Source organism: Chionomys nivalis, chromosome X, assembly GCF_950005125.1.
Source record: "Chionomys nivalis chromosome X, mChiNiv1.1, whole genome shotgun sequence".
NCBI lineage: Eukaryota > Metazoa > Chordata > Mammalia > Rodentia > Cricetidae > Chionomys > Chionomys nivalis.
The window spans coordinates 117,733,730-117,755,371 of NC_080112.1; the positions used below are offsets into that span (position 1 = coordinate 117,733,730).

At 41.8% G+C, this 21,642-nt stretch overlaps 1 protein-coding gene across 1 annotated transcript; it reads left to right on the forward strand.

The window, feature by feature from the left end:
* The first annotated feature begins 3,337 nt into the window (after positions 1-3,337).
* Nkrf (NFKB repressing factor) lies at positions 3,338-20,980 on the forward strand. Its single transcript, XM_057758973.1, has 3 exons — positions 3,338-3,993; positions 14,891-15,021; positions 16,166-20,980. The coding sequence occupies exons 1-3, from the start codon at positions 3,728-3,730 to the stop codon at positions 18,121-18,123; spliced, it is 2,355 nt and encodes a 784-aa protein (XP_057614956.1). The 5' UTR covers positions 3,338-3,727; the 3' UTR covers positions 18,124-20,980.
* The last annotated feature ends 662 nt before the right edge of the window (positions 20,981-21,642 follow it).

Consider the following 21,642-nt stretch of genomic DNA (forward strand, 5'->3'; position numbering starts at 1 on the left):
GCATTGGGCTGCCTTTATACTCTCTTTCTTCCACAGCCTCAGTCTTTATTTAGATGATCTGTTTCTGCTTAGGTCTCAGCTGATCCCTGAGAGATTCTGTACCTTGTGAAAAGGGAATAGGTTAAAATAGATTGGCTGTAGATTTTATTTAATAAAAGATTTCCAGGGAGAGAAGGACACAAGAAGGTCATGCAAGTGTTTCTTCTGCTTTGTTTTCTGGAGACGACACGGTTTCTGTTCTCTAGTGGGAATCATAAAGAGAGCAGCATCAGGACTGTTCCAGGATAAATGGCCTCTTTTTCTTGGCTGTCTGGGAATACAGGGGATTGAATCCAGGCCTTCCTACACGCTAGGTACTCTACCACCCAGCTTCATCAACAGCCCACTAGATGGCCTCAGTTTCAATGCTTTTTATAATTCAAAAGTCAGATTATTCCTTGTTCCCTCTGTCCACCCCCAGCTAATACTCTCTGACATCCCTACAATCCACTCAATTATGTGTCTCTTTAATGCCTAGGTGATTTTATTATCTTTTGAAATTAAAAGAAAATTGCATCATTTCCCCCTTTCCCTTTCCTCCCTTCGTGTCCCTCTATGCACCCCTTTGGACTCTTTTTCTTTCTTTCTTTCTTTCTTTCTTTCTTTCTTTCTTTCTTTCTTTCTTTTTTTTTGGTTTTTCGAGACAGGGTTTCTCTGTGGTTTTGGAGCCTGTCCTGGAACTAGCTCTTGTAGACCAGGCTGGTCTCGAACTCACAGAGATCCGCCTGCCTCTGCCTCCCGAGTGCTGGGATTAAAGGCGTGCGCCACCACCGCCCGGCTGGACTCTTTTTCTTTAATTGTTGTTACACACACACATACACACACACTCCTAAATATACAAACACAATCTGCTCAGTCTGTATAATGTTTACTTGTATGGATATAGCTTGACAAGCAAAATTAATTATCACAGGAACTGTGGTCCTACAGCAATTTCATAGTTTGAAAATAATCTATAAGAAAGATAGATATTTACTTAGGCTTCTCCAGAAATTCAGTGATAAATTTGCGAGATACACACTGGCTTAAACACCCAAGCCAAGGCCACGGGTGTGCTATGTAAAATGAGTTTTATATGAACTCCCTGTATAAGGCAATTTAGGAAATGGATCACATATCTGTCATTCTGGAATCTAGAACACTGCCCAGTATAGTTACAACTCCCTAAGTAAGTAAGGATGTCTATGGAATAGAATTGTGTCTCAAAATCAAGCAGATTTCAAGTTCATACCAAGAGGAAAGTGGGGGGGAAAGGGACCTATGGGTGTCAGATATAATTGTAATGAGTCTACAGGAGTAATGGTGTTGGTAGTTTCAGGATTAATACTAATATGGGAGACTCAAACTTAAGTGCAAATCTGATGAAGATTTATTTCAAACTACGAGGAAGGAGCTTTCCTTTCTCTCAGATTTAAGGAGAGACGTGTTATACTTGCAATGCTGCTTTGGATGAGGGTTGGCAGCATAGACCACATCTTAGTTCCGTGGAGGCTGCAAAACTGCTAAAAAAAATTGATCGATTTCTTAGAGTGCTGGAGGCTAGGAAGTCCAAGACCAAGACAGTAGTGAATGCAGTTGTCTGGTTAGAAATATTCTCTGCTCCAAGATGGTTTCTTGCTGCTGTATCTATCAGAAGGGAGCAATAAATACTGTATCCTTACATGGGGGGGGATAGAAGACCAAATGCTGTATGAAATATGTTTTATAAAGATCTAAATTTCTTCCAGGAGGAAGTACCCCACAGGCCTAATTAACTCTTAAAGATCCTATCTCCTTTTATGTTCTTGGTTTTCCCCCGCTTTCTGATTTTTTGAGACATGCTTTCTCTGTGTAACAAAGAGCCCTGGCTGTCCTGTAACTTGTTTTGTGGACCAAGATGGCTTCAAACTCACAGAGATCAGCCTGCTTCCAACTGACTCCCCAGTGCAGTGTTTCACCATCACATTGGCCACTAAATTTCAGCAACTGAATTTTGAAGGGGGCATAACCATAGAAGCCCAAAGTTAATCCACTTATTAAAATATCAACTTAAGATGTAGACGGTAAGAAACTAGGATGGTGCAAAGAGAAAAGCATTCATTCATCTGAGTAGCCTATGGCATGCCAATGGAAGCCAGCGTAGGCATTAACAGCAAAAGAGGAACTCCCTGTTTTCATAGAAGGAACATTTTATCAAGGGAAAAGGAGTCAGTTGTTTTAACATTTTTCTTTCTCAAATTTTTATTAGATTTAAAAGACACAATACTAACTTATAAAAGATATTGAAACCAAAATAAAAATTATGCCCATTGAGTGGAAACAGTTAAATGTGTACAAATGTGTGAAAATGGAATACTACAATATACTCAGTAAGAGATACACCTAGCAGGAAATTTGAACAGCAATTCTTAACAAAACATAATCAAGAATTTAAGATTTTTTTTTTATAAATGATTAGATGTGGAGTCCTTCAATCATGAGTTTTGGTATTTTTAATAAAGCATAGATGCTAGTTATTGAGATTTTATTATACAGCTATTTTCTGGTGAAAGTAATTCTCTCTCTCTCATGGGCCCTTTCCAGTTTCCTGGCATCCACCCTCCCTCACTCCCACAGCGACATACGTACAGTAAAAATCAGACGCTAAATTTGTCGTTCTTGTCTGTCAATCTGCAAGTTGGGCAGTGATTGGTGTCTGTAATCTCAGCACCCAAGAGGCCTAGGAAGGGATGTTGGTTCAAGGCTAGCCTTGGTTATATAGCAAGACCCTCCCATATATATGGACGCGACACAGAACTGTCTGCAATTATGATCAGAAAAGTGTAAAAGACCGGCTTGAGAAGTAACGCTGTTATTTCTTTGCAACCACGCTTTCACAAGCAGCTCCAAAGCTGATAGTGAAAGGAGCGTTGATTTTTCAAACTCTTCTCTGAAGAGGCATCTCAGAGAACTAAGAGGAAACACATGCCAAATCCCAAATCCCCCGAAACCTAAATCCCTTCCAAATGACACAGCCTCAGAATCGCGCCACTTAGAGACCCAGGTAGAGCAGACGGCCAGGCATCACTGCTAACTAATCACCTGCGGGCACCTGCCAGGGACTAAATGCCATCACCGTGTTCGGGAACCTCAGACAGCCTTCTTCAGTTCCCTCTCCGGAGTCTCCGCCCTCCGCTGGTCACCAGAGTGCGTCAATGGAGAGTAATCGTCACAGGAAGGAAAAAAATGTCCACCACGCGAGATTTCGCGGCGGGATTTCGAAGTTGGAGACCGGCTGCGGCGCGTGCGCAGTGGTCTCACAACCTCGGGGTGGCACGCGGGGAGGTAGGCTGAGACATCTGAGCCGGGGAAGCCGGCGTGCTGGTGCTGCTTCTTTTTTCTCTTGCCGCTACTCTCTCAGTGTGTGGGTCTTAAGAGTCCCAGGAGGCGCGGAGTAGCGAGGCTCAACTCCGTCTGTGTGTGCGCCCGGTATAATAAAAAAGCCCTCACGTTCCCACAGTAGTTGGAGCGGTGCGGCCGCCGTGGCGACAGGGATCATTGCTCCCGGTCCCCCTGTGATCGTAGCCCCCAGGCACACACTCCCGTCCCCCGAGATTCGGTCTCGAGCGTCCCTCACACAAGTCTGCCCCTCCCCGCCACCGCCTCGATTGCTCGCGGCCAGTTTGCCGGCTTCGTCCCTGGGGGGCGTCCCCACACTGAAGCAGAGAAGATGGCTGGAGGACGTCTGCTGCTGGGGGGCGACTTCCTGTCGCCGCCGCCGCTGCCCCCCCTCCCGCCGCCGCCGCTGCCGCCCCTCCCGCCACCCCCGCCTGAGCCAGTGCTGGAGCAGTGGCGCTATAGCCACGAAAGTGACTGGCAGTGGGCTCTGCGGCGGAGCTTCATCTGTCGGCACCTGCACAGCTATCCCGGCGCTGCCCTCGACCAGCTCCTTGCTCTCTCCGCCGCCTGGACCAACCACGTTTTCCTGGGCTGCAGGTGAGCCTGGTGTGGGGCGATCGAGTTAGGGACAAGGGTGGGAGATGGGTGACGAGGGTCGGCTTGGGGATGGGGATGAGGGACGGATGGTGGAGTTTGGGTTACGGGACAGCCCAAGGGAAGGAGCGGGTCAGCAGAAGCGGTCCAGATAGGAACAGGGGCAGGATGCAGATGATGATAGCTTGGAGGCTTAAGATTTGAAGATTTGCTAGAGAACACGAAGAAGCTTCACTAGTAGGTTGTGGGGTAGGGTGGGTGACCGTGGTGGCAGGCAATGAATGACATGACAGCACATGAGGGCACAGAGATGCCCCTCCAGGACCAGAAATGGAGATGAAGTAGCTCCTAGAAGAGGATTATTGAGAGTTAGTCGTGGTGATTGGTGCTCAATAGCAGAGCCTCAGACCTGCATAGGGTCTTCCAAGGATGCGGCATCTGCAGAGGATATTCGATGGGGCTTCAAGGGGAGGACAAACTCCGCAGCTCAAATCCTAGTCTCCCGGCCACTCTCTTCCATCTCCACTAGATTAAATACCCTCCTCTCCTTGCACCCCTCCCCAAGCCGGGTCCTAGAGTCTTCTCCTGGGGAGGCGGTGTGTCAGGTCTCTGACCTGCAGTGTCAGGCTTGCTTGTAGATTTGCGCATAACATACTCAAACAAAGAAGTGAATCTATCTGCTGTAAAGATGCTTAAATGGACTAGGAAGAATTAACATTTCACCTCTGGATGAGGTCTTAGGGGTGTATATGTCTCTTTCTCTGGTTCCTCCTTTCCTAGAATCTGGTGGCTTCTAAACAGGCCTCTTGGAAAGCACTTTGTGTTCTGGGGAGACTGCGGTATGGTTTCAACGCAGTTTTGGTTTTGTGTGTGTGTTTACCAGGGTGCTTGGGTCCTCTGTCCTTCAGAACCTCGAAATTGGCCTTATCCTAGACTAATTCCTTCAGAAGACTGAAAAGCGTCTTTTTTTAATATTCCTGCCGAACAGTCAATTTGTTTTTATTAGGAAGATGAGAAATTCTGGAAAAGGATCAGATTCGATCCAGCCAGATCAGTTCTAGGAATAACTGTAAACAACGCAGATGAAATTGTCTGCTCCTACCTTAATCGCTGAACATGGCACCCAGCGTGAAACTTTGCTTTGCCCTGTCACAGAGTTTTATTTTTTCTGTCTTCTCTAAGTTGACATAATTTCTGCCTCTAGAGATAGTGATCATTTAACTGGAGGAGCTGGGAAAGCCTCAACAATTAGTCATCAGATAAATCTGATTTCCCTAGCGATGTTCTTGCAGTAAAAAAGGTACCTTTATTATATAGTCCTAAGTCTTAATACCACAAAAGGCTATAGGGAATCAGAATCCTAAAGCATCTTTAATGGGAGAGGCTAAGCATCCTTTGTGTTCATAACTAAACTTACCTTCCTGCTAGAATACACGTTGGGAGGGGTAGGACTTTACTCTCTTTTTCATATGCACATCTTTGTCTTCGGTGCCTAGCAGAAATCGTGTGCAGTATTCTGCTTTAGCATAATAGCTGCTCAGTAAATGTCTGGGCAGTGGTAGATATAGACAGCTTTATAGTATATAGCGTATTTTCAACCCTTTCTTTCCATCTTATTCACCATCCTAGAGGTTAGGAAGTACCTCCCTCTTACAGCTAAATCAACGAAGGCAAAGAAGTTAAGTTACTGTGCAAGGTCTCACAACTATTTCTAGTCTGTTGCTCTCTCCACTGAGACACAACTGCCGTGTTTAGGAAGGATGGACCATAAACAAAAGCAGGTAACTGACGGAGGTCAAATCTCTCAATCTCAGGCTTCTATCCCACGAATAGCAGCTTCATGCATAACCAGCGTATGAACACAAACCAAGCGCATGGTAGTTGGCCTTAAAAGCTCAAGCACCCTGGATGTGTGTGTGCATATCTGCAAATCCTTTGTTTAGAAGTCAGCATGTTGCAGTATGCCTACATCACTACAATTACGATAGAGCTATGAAATAGATGAACTGGAAAGAACTCTTTGCATTATATTTGACTGTTCTACATAGAATGGGAAGAGCCCAAGACAAGTTTGGAAGTTAGCAACTCAGTATGGTCTTCTCCTTTAGGCTTTTGTTAGCTCTTTCCTTGGGTGCATAAAATCTATGTTCTCAAAGTTGGCAGGGTTATTTTTGTTTTGTGTGACAGACTGCTCGTTTTTGGTTTTTGAGACAGGGTTTCTCTGTATAGCTTTGGAGCCTGTCCTGGAACTCGCTCTGTAGACCAGGCTGGCCTCGAACTCACAGAGATCCGCCTGTCTCTGCCTCCCAAGTGCTGGGATTAAAGGCTTGCGCCACCATCATCTGGCTCAGACTGCTTTTTTCTAAGTAAATGCATTAGTGTAGTGGCACAGCCCTTTGTAAACTCAAATTGTTAATTAGTTGTTCAAGGGATTCCATTTGATCAGGAGATGGGATAAAAAAGAATATCTGAAAATTCTATCACCTAGAGCAAGAAGAACTCATGTGCTAGGGATTCAGAGCGTGTTTCATTCCTTTTGGTGATAGTGGCCATTTCCATGGGACAGATTTGAATGTGTGTGCCTGCATGCGTGCGGGTGTGTGAAATATGTTTATGTAGTGAGTAGCCTTGACTGTGAGGCCAGAGATCGGGTTGGGTGTCATCTCTATCACTGTTTGTTTGAGAAAAATTCATGGAATCTAAAGCTCACCAGTTAGCTTAGACTGACTAGTCTCTGAACCTCTGGGATCTGTCTGTCTCCTTTACGAATAATGTGATTATAGACCATGCAGTGTGTCACCTTGCCCTGGTTTTACATGGGTGCTGGGGATTAAAACTTAGGTCCTCTTCTGTAGCAAGCATTGAGCCATCTCTCCCGCCCTTTAATGTCCTCTTGACTCTATAATTGTGGTTCTTACGTATAAGCATGCAGCAAAACACCTGTTTTGGATACTGCGTGTGCTAACACAAGACTTTAATCCTTGTACTCAGGACCTGAGAGTGAAGCAGGATGGTGAGTTTAGCTTGCCTGGACTATATAAAGATACCCTGTCTAAAATAATAACAATAATAATCACCTGTTAGGTTTATTAAAAGACAAGTTCCTGGGCCCCTACTCCAAGACTTCCAAATCAGAAGGTGTGAAGAAGGGCCTCAAAATTTTTATTTCTGTCAGGTTACCAGATGATCCTTATACTTTGACTTGAGGACCAGAGTGAGAAATTCTACTTTATAGGATAAATAGTTTTGCGATCTGCATTTTTGTGAGACAAACTCTCATGCAGCCCAGACTGTCCTTGAACTTGCCACATAGTTGAGGATGATTCTGCAAGTTCTGCTTTTCTTGCCTCTGCCTCCTGAATGCTGAAATCATGGGGTGCCCTGCCATGTCCTGTTTATCTGGTGCTGAGGATTAAACCGAGGGCTTCGTAAATGCTGACCAAGCACTCTTTCAGTTGAGCTGTGTCTCCAGCCCTCCACTCCACTTTTTAATAATCTTTCTTCATCCAAGCAACCAAGAAGCTCAAAGCTCCCTTCACTTTTTCTGTTTTATAAAAGCAAGCCACCTATCAAGAAATGTGATGTGATGTGATGGCCCATGCCTGTAATTCCAGAATTTAGGAGTCTCGAACAGCAAGAATTTTCTGAGAAATTTCTAAAGCAGTTCAAACCATTAGTCTTGTGGCTAATGCAAACTTACAGTCCTGTGATCAGCTACATATAGGACACTTAAATAGTCGTGCATATCAAGGCCTAGGGTGTCTGTGCAGCTTTTACTTACACATTATAGCTAGTGTGTTTACTACTGTATTTGCTTTGCAGGACTGAGTGGTAGAATTTATAGTCTCATGCCCGTTAGCTAAAAACTATACCACCGAGATCCAGCCATTTAAGAAGGCACAAGTCAGCCAGGCGGTGGTGGCACACACCTTTAATCCCAGCACTCAGGAGGCAGAGGCAGGCAAATCTCTGTGAGTTTGAGGCCAGCCTGGTCTACAAGAGCTAGTTCCAGGACAGGCCCTAAAACTACAGAGAAACCCTGTCTCAAAAAACAAACAAACAAATAAATAAATAAGAAGAAGGCACAATGTCCAGATTACCTGGCATATTCAGTTTTCCAGTCTTAATCCATAGGAGTTAGAAGCAGTTCTGGCATATAAATCCTGGCTTGCTTATTTGTGTTAACCTATTAATAGAGAAATGACATGAAATTAACTTAGCTACCTTGACTTCTTTTCCTTGATGCATTCTGAAGCGTTTGGAAAGTAGATTCCAGTTAGATATATATTGTGAAATTTAACTTTACACATCGATACACAAGTCACTAAGGAAAGTGGAGTGGGGTTTTTTGAAAATTTCACCTATAATTTATACATATATTATTAACTTGAAATATGAAGCATCTTTTTTAAAAAGATTTATTTGTTTGTTTGTTTATTATGTATACAACATTCTGCCTCCATGTATGCCCACACACCAGAAGAGGGCGCCAGATCTCATTACAGATGGTTGTGAGCCACCATGTGGTTGCTGGGAATTGAACTCAGGACCTCTGGAAGAGCAGCCAGTGCTCTTAACCACTGAGCCATGTCTCCAGCCCAACATTAAGCATCTTGTAAGTAGTTTTGAATGTCACATTTTGTGTTTTGAAGCCCTAATTTTTATTTCTCTTTCTTTTCTTTCCTTCCTTCCTTTCTTTTTTTCTTTCTTCTTTTTTCCCCCGAGACAAGGTTTCACTGTGTAGCCCTGGCTGTTTCACTGTGTAGCCCTGGCTGTTCTGGAACTCACTTTGTAGACCAGGGTGACCTTGAGCTCATAGAGATCCACCTGCCTCTGCCTCTTTTTTGTTGTATTTTTTGTTGTTGTTTGTTTAGACAGGGTTTCCCTGTATAGCCTTGGTTGTCCCGGACCTCTATAGATGAGGCTGTCCTCAAATTCACAGAGATTCACCTGCCTCTGCCTCTGGAGTGTTGTGTTTAACTGGAGAGTTGACTCTGGTTAAGAACACTTGCTGTTGTTTCAAAGGACCCAGGTTTGATTCCCATCACCCACATGGAGGTTTACCATTTTCTCAGGTACCAGGCATGCATGTGGTGCACATACATAGAGACGAAACACTCAGACACATAAAATAATAACAATAATAATAAGTCATGTGCCACTACATCTGGCTTTTATGTTTCTAATCTCAGCATTTTAATTTGGATTTAGTAGAGCTATTTAATATATTTGCAAAAATCGTATAAGCATCTGTTATTGAATATTTCCTAAATTTCAGGTGCCATTGTGTTTAATGATTTATGTTTCTCTTGTGGTTGTGCACATAGCTGCAACTGTCTTGTGACCAAGACTGTGATATCTATGAAGAAAAGTATATTGCCCATTATAAATCATCTTTCAATAATATGCTAGACATGGTAGGTGAATTAAAGAAAGTATTTACAGCCAAACATGTGATCGAATGCACATATATGCATGCATTTAAAAATTATTCTTGACTTGCCTTAATGTTATGTTACACCATATTCCATAATACAGAACATTATGTAGCCATTAAATCGCAAATGGACTGGGTAATATAAGTTAGTGGTAGAATCTTTGCCTCAAGTCTGTGAGTTCAGTTTTCAGCTTGGTAAGCCCAAAATAGAATAGATGTGGTAACAACATAAAGAATCGGCAATGGGAGGGCATAGAAAGCAAACAAACAAAAAGAACATGAAGTATTCCTTTAAGTGATACTGAACCTATCACTGGCTGATATGTGAAGCTTTTCTTGGTTGGGTTTCTTTAGAGTTAAAGGTATCATTTTCAGTGCATTATGAAAAATCACCAAGGGAGATTGCAATAACTTGACCTTTATCCTTGGATGGGTATTTGGGAATAGAAATAGAATTCTAGTGATCTTTTTAAAGACTCTAAAATTTTTGCATCGTATTTTGACTAGTCAAGCACCAGATAACATGATAGCCTTTCTGTTCTTATTTAAGCTTGCTGGGCTTCTTTTGTATTCTTTTGTATAAAGGACAGAATCTGGCTATGTTGGCAACCTACGCAAGAGTTTATTTTTATAGCCTCTGGGAGATGGTGAATTCTGTAGCAATTGTAATGAATAGGGAGCAATAAATAGGTACAGTAATTACCGAAGCTGAAAGAAACTTGAGAGACAAGCGAATGTGACTGGAGGGAGCCCTAGGTATATCCTTCATGTGCATCAGCTGGCATGTGCACAGCGTACTCAGAGTCGGGCTCCGATGGAAGGAAGGGCTAGAGATTTTTTTTTTTTTTTTTTTTTTTTTGGTTTTTCGAGACAGGGTTTCTCTGTGGCTTTGGAGCCTGTCCTGGAACTAGCTCTGTAAACCAGGCTGGTCTCGAACTCACAGAGATCCGCCTGCCTCTGCCTCCCGAGTGCTGGGATTAAAGGCGTGACCACCATCACCCGACTGTAGAAGTTGGACTCCCCACATCTGAAGGAAGTGCTATGCAGAATGGACGGTGCTTTAGAATAGTTCTGCGCGTGCGCAGATAAGGGTAAATAGGAACAGTTACTCTTCATGTTCCAGTACTGACGTAGCTGCTGTGCCAGCAGCTGTCTGAAGCAAAGCAGGTGAGAGCTAGCTTTCCATAATCTGCCAATGAGGACTACTAGGTTTTCTTTACAAGGAAAGCCATCTAATGGGTTTGGAGCGTACTACACTGAAAATGGAAGATGTTAATCTTTAACTTTACAAGTATTCATAAAAAGCTGTGCTAGTTACTCAGGTTCAGGACTTTCTTCCCAAATGCTACTAGTTAGGCCAAGCAAGACTCTGAAAATAGGAAGGGCCGGCAGGTGCTCATGGTAACAAACACCACTTGAGCTCATTTTTTAATTGCCTGTTGTGGTCACACACCTGTAATGCCAGCACTCAGGAGGTTGGGATGGGAGGCTAGCCTGAGGTACATGTGAGTTGTATATTGAGCCCATCTCAGAACAGAAAGATGGATAGGTGGGAGAAAACAATGACAAGAAACTTCCAAGGGTGGTGAGATGCCTCAGGCATTTGCCACTAAGCCCGACAACTTGAGTTTGATCCCCAGGGTTCCCAAAGTGGAAGGAAAGACCCAGTTCTCACAGGTGATCCTCTGACCTCCATGGGCACAATGCGGCACAAGTGCAGCTCCCTGCAGGCACAATAAATGAATGTGATAAAGCACACACAGCGGGTAGTACTCTATCCTGCTCTTCTTCAGACAGCTGTTAGCACAGCAGCTACGTCGTACTGGAACACCAAGAGGAACTGCTTCTATTCTGCGCATGGGGAAAGCTATTCTACATAGTATTTCTTCACATGTGGGGAGTCCAACTTGTCATTTCGAGAACCTAGATCCTCAAGCATGCTAGATAAGCAGTCTATCGCTGAGCAACGCCCCAAAATTGCAGGGTTTTTTTTTTTAATCTATCACACCCGAAAATGTGATCATCCATCACTGTGGTCAATATATTTAATATTTCTGGGCAGGTGAGATGGGTCGGTGGGTAAGGGTGTTTGCCATGTAAGCCTGATGCCCTGAGTTTGCTCGCTGGATCTCACATGAAAGTGGAAGGAGAGAATGACTCCAGAGTTGTTCCCTGACAGCCACGTGTGGCAGGCACCAGGGTGTGTGCCGTGAAACACAATTGTAATATGTTTTTAAAGAAGACCCTTAACATTCCCAATACCACAAAGATCCTGCCTATTATTCTTTTAAAAGAATTAGCACTCCCAGCCTCACTGTGACCTGTATCTGTGGTTTGTTTCTTTCTGTTGCTATGTAGTTTTCCTGGTGTTTTCGTACAAGAGTTGTAGCCATTCACCTTTGAAAGCTATCTGGGCTTATTATAGTTAGACCTAAGCTGTTGTGAGTATTCATATACAAGTGTTTACATGAATGTTAAGTTTTCATTTCTTTGGGATACTTGCCCAAGAGTACAATTGCTGTGTCATGTGATAGTTAATGTTTAGGGGTTTTTTTTGTTTTTTTGTTTTTTTTTTTAAATTTTATTTTATTTACTATGTATACAATATTCTCTGTGTATGCCTGCAGGCCAGAAGAGAGCACCAGACCTCATTACAGATGGCTGTGAGCCACCATGTGGTTGCTGGGAATTGAACTCAGGACCTCTGGAAGAGCAGGCAATGCTCTTAACCGCTGAGCCATCTCTCCAGCCCATGTTTAGGTTTTTTTTAAAGATTTATTTATTTATTATGTACACACTGTTCTGCCTGCATTCCAGAAGGGGGCACCAGATCTCATTACAGATGGTTGTGAGCCACCACGTGGTTGCTGGGAATTGAACTCAGGTCCCCTAGGAAGAGCAGCCAGTGCTCTTAACCTCTGAGCCATCTCTCCAGCCCAATGTTTAGTTTTATTAGAAACTGCCAAATTGTTTTCTAGAGTAACTGTATCATTTTATCCAGTTTCTCTGCATTCTTGCCAGCATTTGGCATCATCACTGTTTTATTTTGGTCATTTTGATAGGTCAGTGGTGTCTTTCAGTTGTATTTCCCTGGTGATTCATGGTGTTGAACATCCTTCTGTGTGTTCATTAGCAATCTGTCTATGTGTGTGTGTGTGTGTCTTTGTTTCTGTGTGTCTGTGTATATACATATACATTCATGTGTGCAGGTGAATGCACTGCAGAAGCAAGAGTAGGATGTTGTGTCTTCCTTAGTTGTTCTTTAGCAATTTTTTTGAGACAGGGTGTGTCACTGAACCTAGAACTCACCATTTAGGCTAGGCTGGCTGGCTGGCTAACCAGCTGTGGTATCCACCTGTCTCTGCACCTCAATGCAGGAGTTCGTGACTATGCCCAGCTTTTACAGAGGTGCTAGGGATTTGAATCTGGGGCCTCTAATTTATACAGCAAGTGTTCTTTTACCCACTAAGCCATCTCCCCAATTCTTCTTGTTCATTTGAAAGTTTGATTTTGTTCGTCTTGGGTTTGGGGCTCACAAGTTCTTGTCAAGTACGTGGTACACAAGCATTTTCTCCCAGTCTATAGTTTTTTGTTGTTGTTGTTGTTTTGTTTTTTTGCAGTCTTTTAAGAGGACAAGATTTTAATTATGATTGGGTCCATTTTGCCCTTGTTTTCCTTTTTAAAGATTTATTTATTTTCTGTGTATGCATGTTTAGCTTGCAAGTATGTCTATGTCATGTGCATCCTGGAAGTTCTGAAGTTATGGACAATTGTTAGCTGCCACGTGGGTGCTGTGAATTGAACCTGGGTCCTCTATAAGAACAAATGCTCTTAACTGCTGAGCTAGCTCTCCAGCTCACACTGTTTGTTTTTATAGATCATGCTTCTAGTGTCAATTCTAAGAACTGCTTGCATAGCCTAGAACCTGAAGGTTTTCTCCTACTTTTTTAAATGACAATTTCATAGTTACACACTTTCTGCTTTTGTAAACTGAGGCTTAGGTTTACCTGCCTGGTTTTTACATATAGGTGCTCAGTTGTTGCAGAGACTCTTCCTCTGTGGGATTGAATTTGGACTTTTGTCCACTACCAGTTTTGAATTCTTTATAGGAGACCATTTCTAGATTCTTCCCTGTCTATACTTCACCAGTAGATTTCTTGTGCCTTGCAGAGTGATAATGGGCTCTCATGTTTTTCTTGGCTAGCTGTAATGCTTCTGCAAATGATTTTCTTGGGGCTGGAGAGATGGTGTTGGTATTGATTTTGGAGAGGAGTGGAGTCGGGTTCCCATCATGCATCAGGCAGCTCACACCTGTGATTCTGGTTCTAAGAGCTCATGGCATCTCCCATGGCATCCTGTAGTCATGTGTGCACACTTCCTCCATGAATACATAGAACTGAAACTAAATCTTTAAGAGATTTTCTGTGGCGACCCTTTGGTTAAGATATAGTTTAACCATTGAATTATAGGACAAATACTTGCTTCCTCCCTTTAATATTTACTTGTTTAGAGAATAATGCATTGATTCCTTCCATCCACCAAAAGTGACCAATAATGGGTTTGTAAGTATTATGAACTAATAGATTTTAAACATATTTGATATATTTTAATTCATGCTAGCTACTGTTCCTATTATTGACACTCAAATTGGCTCATATTGCCAAGAGTTTATTCTGATTGGCTTCTGAGTCTGTTTGGCACAACTCCTGTGACCTTTGACTGCTTCTTCGTTTGTAGGCCCAAGATCTCCCAGGCTCTTCTTAGACATTTCCTGCCCCAGACTTGGAAGCATGCATTTCTCGGAGGAACATGATTCCTTTTCATGAGAAGTGATAGAAGCTACAATTTGGATGTTAGCTACCAGCTGTCCTTTAACTCTCAGTATTTTTATAAGCATATAAATGTAATTGTTGGTTTTATGTAAACAATTATTTACATTTATGTTATAATTTATATAAATTGTAATACATATATGAAAGAGAAAAATCATGAGTGTATACTTGTGTTTTCCATTCACATGTTAAAAATAAGGTTTTGGCTAGAAATTATATCTGTGTTCTTGCCTACTTATATGTCTGTGCACAACATGCATGCCTGTTGCCCACAGAGGCCAGAAGACAGTGTTGTCTACTCTGGAATGGGAACTACAGACAGCTGTAAATGGTCATGTGGGTGCTAGGAATCACACCTGGATCCTCTGGAAGAGCATCCAATGCTCTGAACTGATAAACCATCTCTTCAGCCCCTATGTTTGTATATTTTATGCAGAAAACCTTACTCTTGATGCCTAATGAGTAACTTAACTTCTCATTCTACAAGTAAATATTTTAGGTCTGATCCTTGGTTTTCATAACAAAAATACCCTGCTGATAAGTCCTGTGGGATAAAAGACCATCCCATTTAGAAGCTTTATAAAAAGTAGCTCCATGCCTTGTTTTAATCGTAGATTATATTTATTTATAGATACAGCCCACGCTTGATGGAAAAAATTCTTCAGATGGCCGAAGGTATTGATATTGGGGAGATGCCGTCATACGATCTGATGCTGCCCAGACCTTCCAAAGGTCAAAAGCGCTACCTTTCAGCCTATGATGGTGAGTATAACTTGTTTCTGGGAGGTGGGATTTGAAGAAGTGTAGCTTCTTATAATGATATGAGTGTAGCATGTGGCTTCAAGTAACACTGGTAGCACTGGATGCTATGCAAAGATAAATGATTTTTTAAAGTTTTGCTTTTGAGACAGAGTCTCTCTGTGTAGCCCTGGTTGTCCTGGAACCCACTTGGTGGAGTAGGATGGCCTCAAGTTCACAGATATCCACCTGCCTCTGCCTCCCAAGTGCTAGGATTAAAAGTGTGTGCCTCCATGTCTGACCCAGATAAATGATTTCTAACTTACGTACAATTTTCGAGTATGCTAAAAAGAACTGAGAGTGCAGAAGTCCCACTGTAATGCTATCCTTGAAGTCTATGCCATGGAACCTTCCTCTAAAAAGAAGAGTTTCATTCTGAGATCATCTGAGCAATTAGATGTTCTTGGACAGGTCCGGACAGACCAGCTTTCTACTGAGGAGTGCTGTCGGGAAAAAGCACTGGTTTCTGGTGTAGTCTTAGTAGCAGGTCCCTGTGACTTCAATGTGGTGTCCTCCACTAACCATTAGTTCCAGTTGTTATCGCTTCTAGAAATAAAGGTATATAAAGCCTTTTGTACAGGACAAGTCAGAGCTAAGGTTTTGGTTGAAACCTCATTTTGATACTACAGTTACAACCAGGTAAAGCACTGTCGTAGCCACTCACCTCTGAAACAAAAGAGAAACATTTAGTAAATGCATCTGGTCATCCATCATTTCTGTTTCCTTAGAGTCAGCTGGAGTTCTGGTACCCTTTGCACACAGGTGATAAGAGATTGTTCTAGCACGTCCTTCCAGTATAGGAGAAGAGTTCCCTTCACTTGTGCTTTGGCTCACTTGTAATCTCCTCTGCTAGTCCTGCATGGCAGCAGCCTGCATACTTGATTTGATGAGCTGTTTCCTCTTCAGAGTCTTCCCTAATGCGTGGAGGGCAAGGGAGCGTCGCCCCTTGTGGTAGAGTCTTTATGGTAACATGAATCCCTTTACCCAAGTGACTGGGACAGACCTTGTACCAACAGTGCCGCTTCAGATAATACGGTTGGTGCTATTTTCCTGGGTTCTTTTGAAATATTCCCATTTTAATGAATTGTAAATTTCACTCATTCTATAGGTCAAAATCCTTCTAAAAAGCAAGCTGGTTCCAAATTCCATGTGAGACCTCGTTTTGAGCCTGTACATTTTGTAGCTAGTAGTTCAAAAGCTGAAAGACAGGAAGATCCTTATGGCCCTCAAACAAAAGAGGTAAATGGACGAACACATTTTGTCAGCATGCCAAGAAACTTCTACCAAGATTATACTCAAGACTCTTTCAATATGCAAGATGGGAATTCTCAGTATTGTAATTCATCAGGATTTATTTTCACAAAAGAGCAGCCTGTAACAACCAACATGTATTTTGACAGGAGGAACCCTGCCCCAAGCAGCACATCCCAGCTGGCAAACTGTCAGCCACCTCCAGAGCCTTCTCCTTCACAGATGTATCCTGAGTCAGTGGTTGCTGAAAAACAGTATTTTATTGAAAAGTTAACAGCAACTATCTGGAAGAACCTTTCTAATCCAGAGATGACTTCTGGATCTGATAAAATTAATTATACCTACATGCTAACTCGTTGCATTCAGGCGTGTAAGACAAATCCTGAGTATATATATGCTCCTTTAAAAGAAATTCCTCCTGCTGACATCCCCAAAAATAAAAAACTTCTCACAGATGGTTATGCTTGTGAAGTTAGATGCCAAAATATCTATCTAACTACAGGTTATGCAGGGAGCAAGAATGGGTCCAGGGATCGAGCTACTGAGCTAGCTGTAAAACTCTTACAGAAGCGGATTGAGGTTAGAGTTGTCCGGCGGAAATTCAAGCACATCATTGGAGAGGACCTTGTAGTATGTCAGATTGGCATGCTTTCATATGAATTTCCCCCGGCTCTAAAGCCACCAGAAGACCTGGTAGTACTGGGAAAGAATGCTTCAGGGCAGCTTATTTTTAATAGTTCTGCCAAACATTGGACCAATTTTGTCATTACAGAAAATGCAAACGATGCGATTGGTATCCTTAACAATTCTGCCTCGTTCAATAAAATGTCAATTGAGTACAAATATGAGATGATGCCAAATCGCACATGGCGGTGTCAAGTGTTCCTACAGGATCACTGCTTAGCTGAAGGTTTTGGAACCAAGAAAACAAGCAAACATGCAGCTGCTGACGAAGCTTTGAAGGTTCTTCAAAAAACACAACCCACTTACCCATCTGTCAAAAGTTCCCAGTGCCACTCAGGCTCTTCACCCAAAGGATCGGGAAAGAAGAAAGATATAAAAGATGTTGTAGTTTATGAGAATTCTTCCAATCCTGTGTGCACCCTGAACGATACAGCTCAGTTTAACCGAATGACGGTTGAATACGTCTATGAGAGGATGACAGGCCTCCGCTGGAAATGCAAGGTGATTCTGGAAAGTGAAGTCATTGCAGAAGCAGTTGGGGTGAAGAAAAGTGTCAAATATGAAGCTGCTGGAGAAGCTGTGAAAACCCTCAAAAAGACCCAGCCAACTGTCATTAACAACCTGAAGAAAGGGACTGTTGAAGATGTGATTTCAAGAAATGAAATTCAGGGCCGCTCAGCAGAAGAAGCTTACAAACAGCAAATCAAAGAAGATAACATAGGAAATCAACTGCTGCGAAAAATGGGTTGGACGGGTGGTGGCTTGGGTAAATCTGGTGATGGCATAAGGGAGCCTATCTCAGTCAAAGAGCAGCACAAGCGAGAAGGACTTGGACTGGATGTAGAGAGGGTCAATAAAATTGCTAAGAGAGATATAGAACAGATCATCAGAAACTATGCCCGCTCTGAGAGCCACTCAGATTTGACCTTCTCCACAGAGCTGACTAATGACGAACGGAAGCAAATACACCAGATTGCTCAGAAGTATGGCCTGAAGAGTAAGTCTCATGGGGTGGGCCATGATAGGTACCTGGTGGTAGGTAGAAAACGGCGGAAGGAAGACCTCCTAGATCAACTCAAACAGGAAGGCCAAGTGGGACATTATGAGCTTGTCATGCCCCAAGCAAATTAAGTTTTTACTAAATTATCTTGTAAATACCATGTGAGGCAGATCAAATTAAAAAAAACTACATAATCTGGTTGAAGAATATTCATTCTTAAGATGTTTCACCTTGTTCGTTTCATGTAGTGCTTTATTAGGTTTGGAACTTGGCGAATTCTGTCCACTCGTATTAGCTTACCCCAGCAGATGATATTGTGCAGTTACTGTTTGTGTCTTTCACATTGCCCCGTCCCTCAGATTTTACTAGTTTGTACAAGCAAAAACACCCATCTAAGTGCAATTTCACCCCGAGGAAAATAATTTACATTATAAAGGGCATAGCACAGCAATCTGTAACAATATGTAAAGTAAATGCTGACTCTAAGCTACAGCTAATTCCAGATTTACTTAAAATGTCAGGTCAATTTGTACTAGCAATTTTCATCTCTGTGTGAAGCCAACTATAGAACATTTAACAATAAATTGTGCTGTACATGTAAATGTCTTTATCAACTAAATGATGTAAAACTTTCTTAAATGTAATTTTAGTGTTTGTTTATTTATAACTTCTACCCTGTGATTTCCAGGATATTGGAAGTGATTTACTGTATCTTGTGATATATGACTTTTAACAAATTCTAGTCTTCCTGCTGAGAGAGCACTACTTGAGAGAGATGTCACAAAGTTTCCAAAAAGCCTTGATTCAATCAGAAGAAAGGAAGCTTGAATTGTTTGTTCTTGGTGCCTTGCAGAGAGACTCAGAGCAACTCTCCATTGTAGCTTTCACACGGTCTGTGCGGCACATCCAAGGCAACCACAGCTGTGGTAGGGCCTGGTAAAAGACTGAAGATTGATACATTGGTGCTTTGATGAAAAGGTCAGTTGGCTGGTCCCTCTCTCAAACAGCTTATTACACCCCAAAGCCAACTTTGTAACATACTTAAAACTGCTATTTTCGCTTATTTCTGGAATGTAAAAATGTATAAAAATAAAAAAGAGTTAGTGTATGCTTCCTGAATAAAAAGGAGCCAAAGTTGATCAAAATGGTAGTGTGCTTCTTTCTGGAGAGCAACCTAGTAGCAACACTTAGGGTCTTTGGACAAAGGAAGTGATGGTTGCACAGAATAGTTCAGTCACAGCACACATGGATAAATGTAATGATTCAACAAATAGGAGAAGAATCTGCCACTCATCGTGGTTTTTGTTTGCTTTGTGTTTTTTTTTTTTTTTTCTTGTATGCCAGCATTCTGACTTATCAAATCTTTGGCTGTTTACGTTTATGTGGTTTTATTGTATCTCAATGAATCAAGTAAAACCTAGCAATAAAAGAAATGAATATTACAATATTGATAGTTAACTCCAGAGAAGTGATGGTAAGGACTCCTAGGTTGTTTGTAGTGTCCTTTTAAAAAAGATTTATTTTTTTATAATGTGTGTGGGAGGGAGCTATATGCATGTGAATGCATATGCCCATGGAGGACAGAGGTGTCAGATGGGGCTGACAATATAGGCATTTGTCAACCTCCTGCCATGGGTGCTGGGAACTGAACTCTGGTCCTCTGGAAGAACAGTATGTGCTCTTAACCTCTAAGCCAGCTCTTCAACCCCCATATGCAGGGTTCATGTTTGGTTTGTAACTGGTCCATACCACAATGCATAGTAAATTCCTTTTTGCTTCCCTACTCCTTTTTCTACTTTATACTAAGATAGAGTAAAATGTGTATTTAAAAATATAGATTACCTTTTATACGTGGACCTCTTTCCTTCCACACACCTGCATTGACTAGCACAGGACAGCATCTGCTTTGCACTCTTTTCCATAGTGTATATATTTTCTTTGTTTGGTAGAAGAGATGTACATTTTGGTGTGTAATACTTTAGCAGAAACAGAACTAGGGTAGAACTTTCATAGATTTTGTGATTATAACTATTTTTTTACCTGCAAAATTCACTCCCATCTTGGAAAGTTGTGGTTCAGGTAGTTAGAACACTGTGTCTTTGGTTTTCTGGATGACAAGAGATGGTTTTTAGAGATTATGAGATGTGAAAACTTGATTTGCTTGTCTCTTTATATGTTTTACTCCCAAGATGATTTTTGTTGTTTTGGAGGAAAGTGGTATGAAATCAGAAGTCAGATTTGTTTATAAAAGCCTAATGGAACAGATTAGTTACACTTGAGGCTCTGTGATAATTGGGTTAAGTATATAGGAATTGGGTTCCTGATTTTGGTGGACCAGATAACTTGGTAGATAGAGCAGCTGTAGTATTGATGTGGAAAAATCAGGTTGACGGGAATAAGCTGCTGACAACCTTGCTGTTCCAGTTTCCAGTTTTCCTTTTATTTGGTCCTTGCATTTTCCTTCTCTTAGAAGTCATTTTTAGCTCAGGAACTTTGCTATAAAACTTGACAGAATATGAGTGCTTCCAAGTTTTATTTGTATTAAATGTAACCTGAAAACTGTATATGCATATATGTGCTTGTGCTCACAGAGCCACTCTTTAACACCTACCCCCCCCCTTGATTGCAAAAGTGAGTGGAAATATCATCCCATTGGGTGCATTTTTTTTTAGTAGTATTCAATGTGTTTACTTTGCTATGAGTAACCCTTGCAGTGGGTCCTAAATAAAGGACTCTAATTACAGCTTTGGTTCTTCAGCATACCCCCTTCCTCACATAAGAAGGTACAAAATTGAAAGTGAGTCTAAAAAAGGCACCTTGAAAATATGTTTTAACTTTCTTGTAATTACATGTGGACAAGGCAGGCTTTGTTAAAAATTGTAAAGAAGAAAAAAGGGTAATTTGTATAAAATGTTCCAATGAGTGTCTAGGTAGCTTTGGCTATGTCTATGTCAGCTTCGTTGTTAAGGTTGTAAAAGGATTATTCCACGAGAAATTGATGGTGTTTCTCAGGAGATGTACAAAATAAAATGTTACTAAATCAGCCTGTTCCCAGTCTCATCCTAAATTTTTCAAATAGCATTATCCATATTTAAGGTGCCCAGCCAAAACAGTGTGAAAAAAGTTAATTCAAACACCAAATAAAAAAATTGATGGGGTTCTACTTTGAAACAGAAATGGACTTGAAAGGGAAATATTAAGTGTATTTGAGGACGTTAGTCCTAAGTGGAACAATGCAATTCACGTGGCAGATTGAACTGCCCCACAGTGAGGTCTAAGTACCCTTCAAGGATTACTGGGGTGCATGTATCTTTTCCTTCCAACTATTAATAAGACACAGCATGTTACTGTCATATTCTCTTTAAAATGAGATTAGTTGCTCCTCAGAGAAGAGCTCACTTGCATTTCAACATGATGTCAGAGGATACCTACCCTCACAAACTTAAACACAGAATTTAAGCATTTTATGCATGTGTTGTATGCCTGCCTGGGTGTATCTTTGTGCACCATCTTGAGTGCAGTACTCATGGAGGCCTCAAGAGGGCATCAGATTTCCCTAAGTACAGGGGTTACAACAGTTTTGAGCAACCCAGTGTGGGTCCTGGGAAAAAGAGTAAGCATTCTTAACTGAGCTGTCTCTCCATCTGTCC

Excerpts from the sequence above, each read along its gene's own strand:
- Nkrf (XM_057758973.1), top strand. The coding sequence starts at position 3,728 with ATGGCTGGAGGACGTCTGCTGCTGGGGGGCGACTTCCTGTCGCCGCCG. Across the intron at positions 3,994-14,890 it reads CACGTTTTCCTGGGCTGCAG|ATACAGCCCACGCTTGATGG; the intron begins GTGAGCCTGGTG and ends ATTTATTTATAG. Across the intron at positions 15,022-16,165 it reads CTACCTTTCAGCCTATGATG|GTCAAAATCCTTCTAAAAAG; the intron begins GTGAGTATAACT and ends CTCATTCTATAG.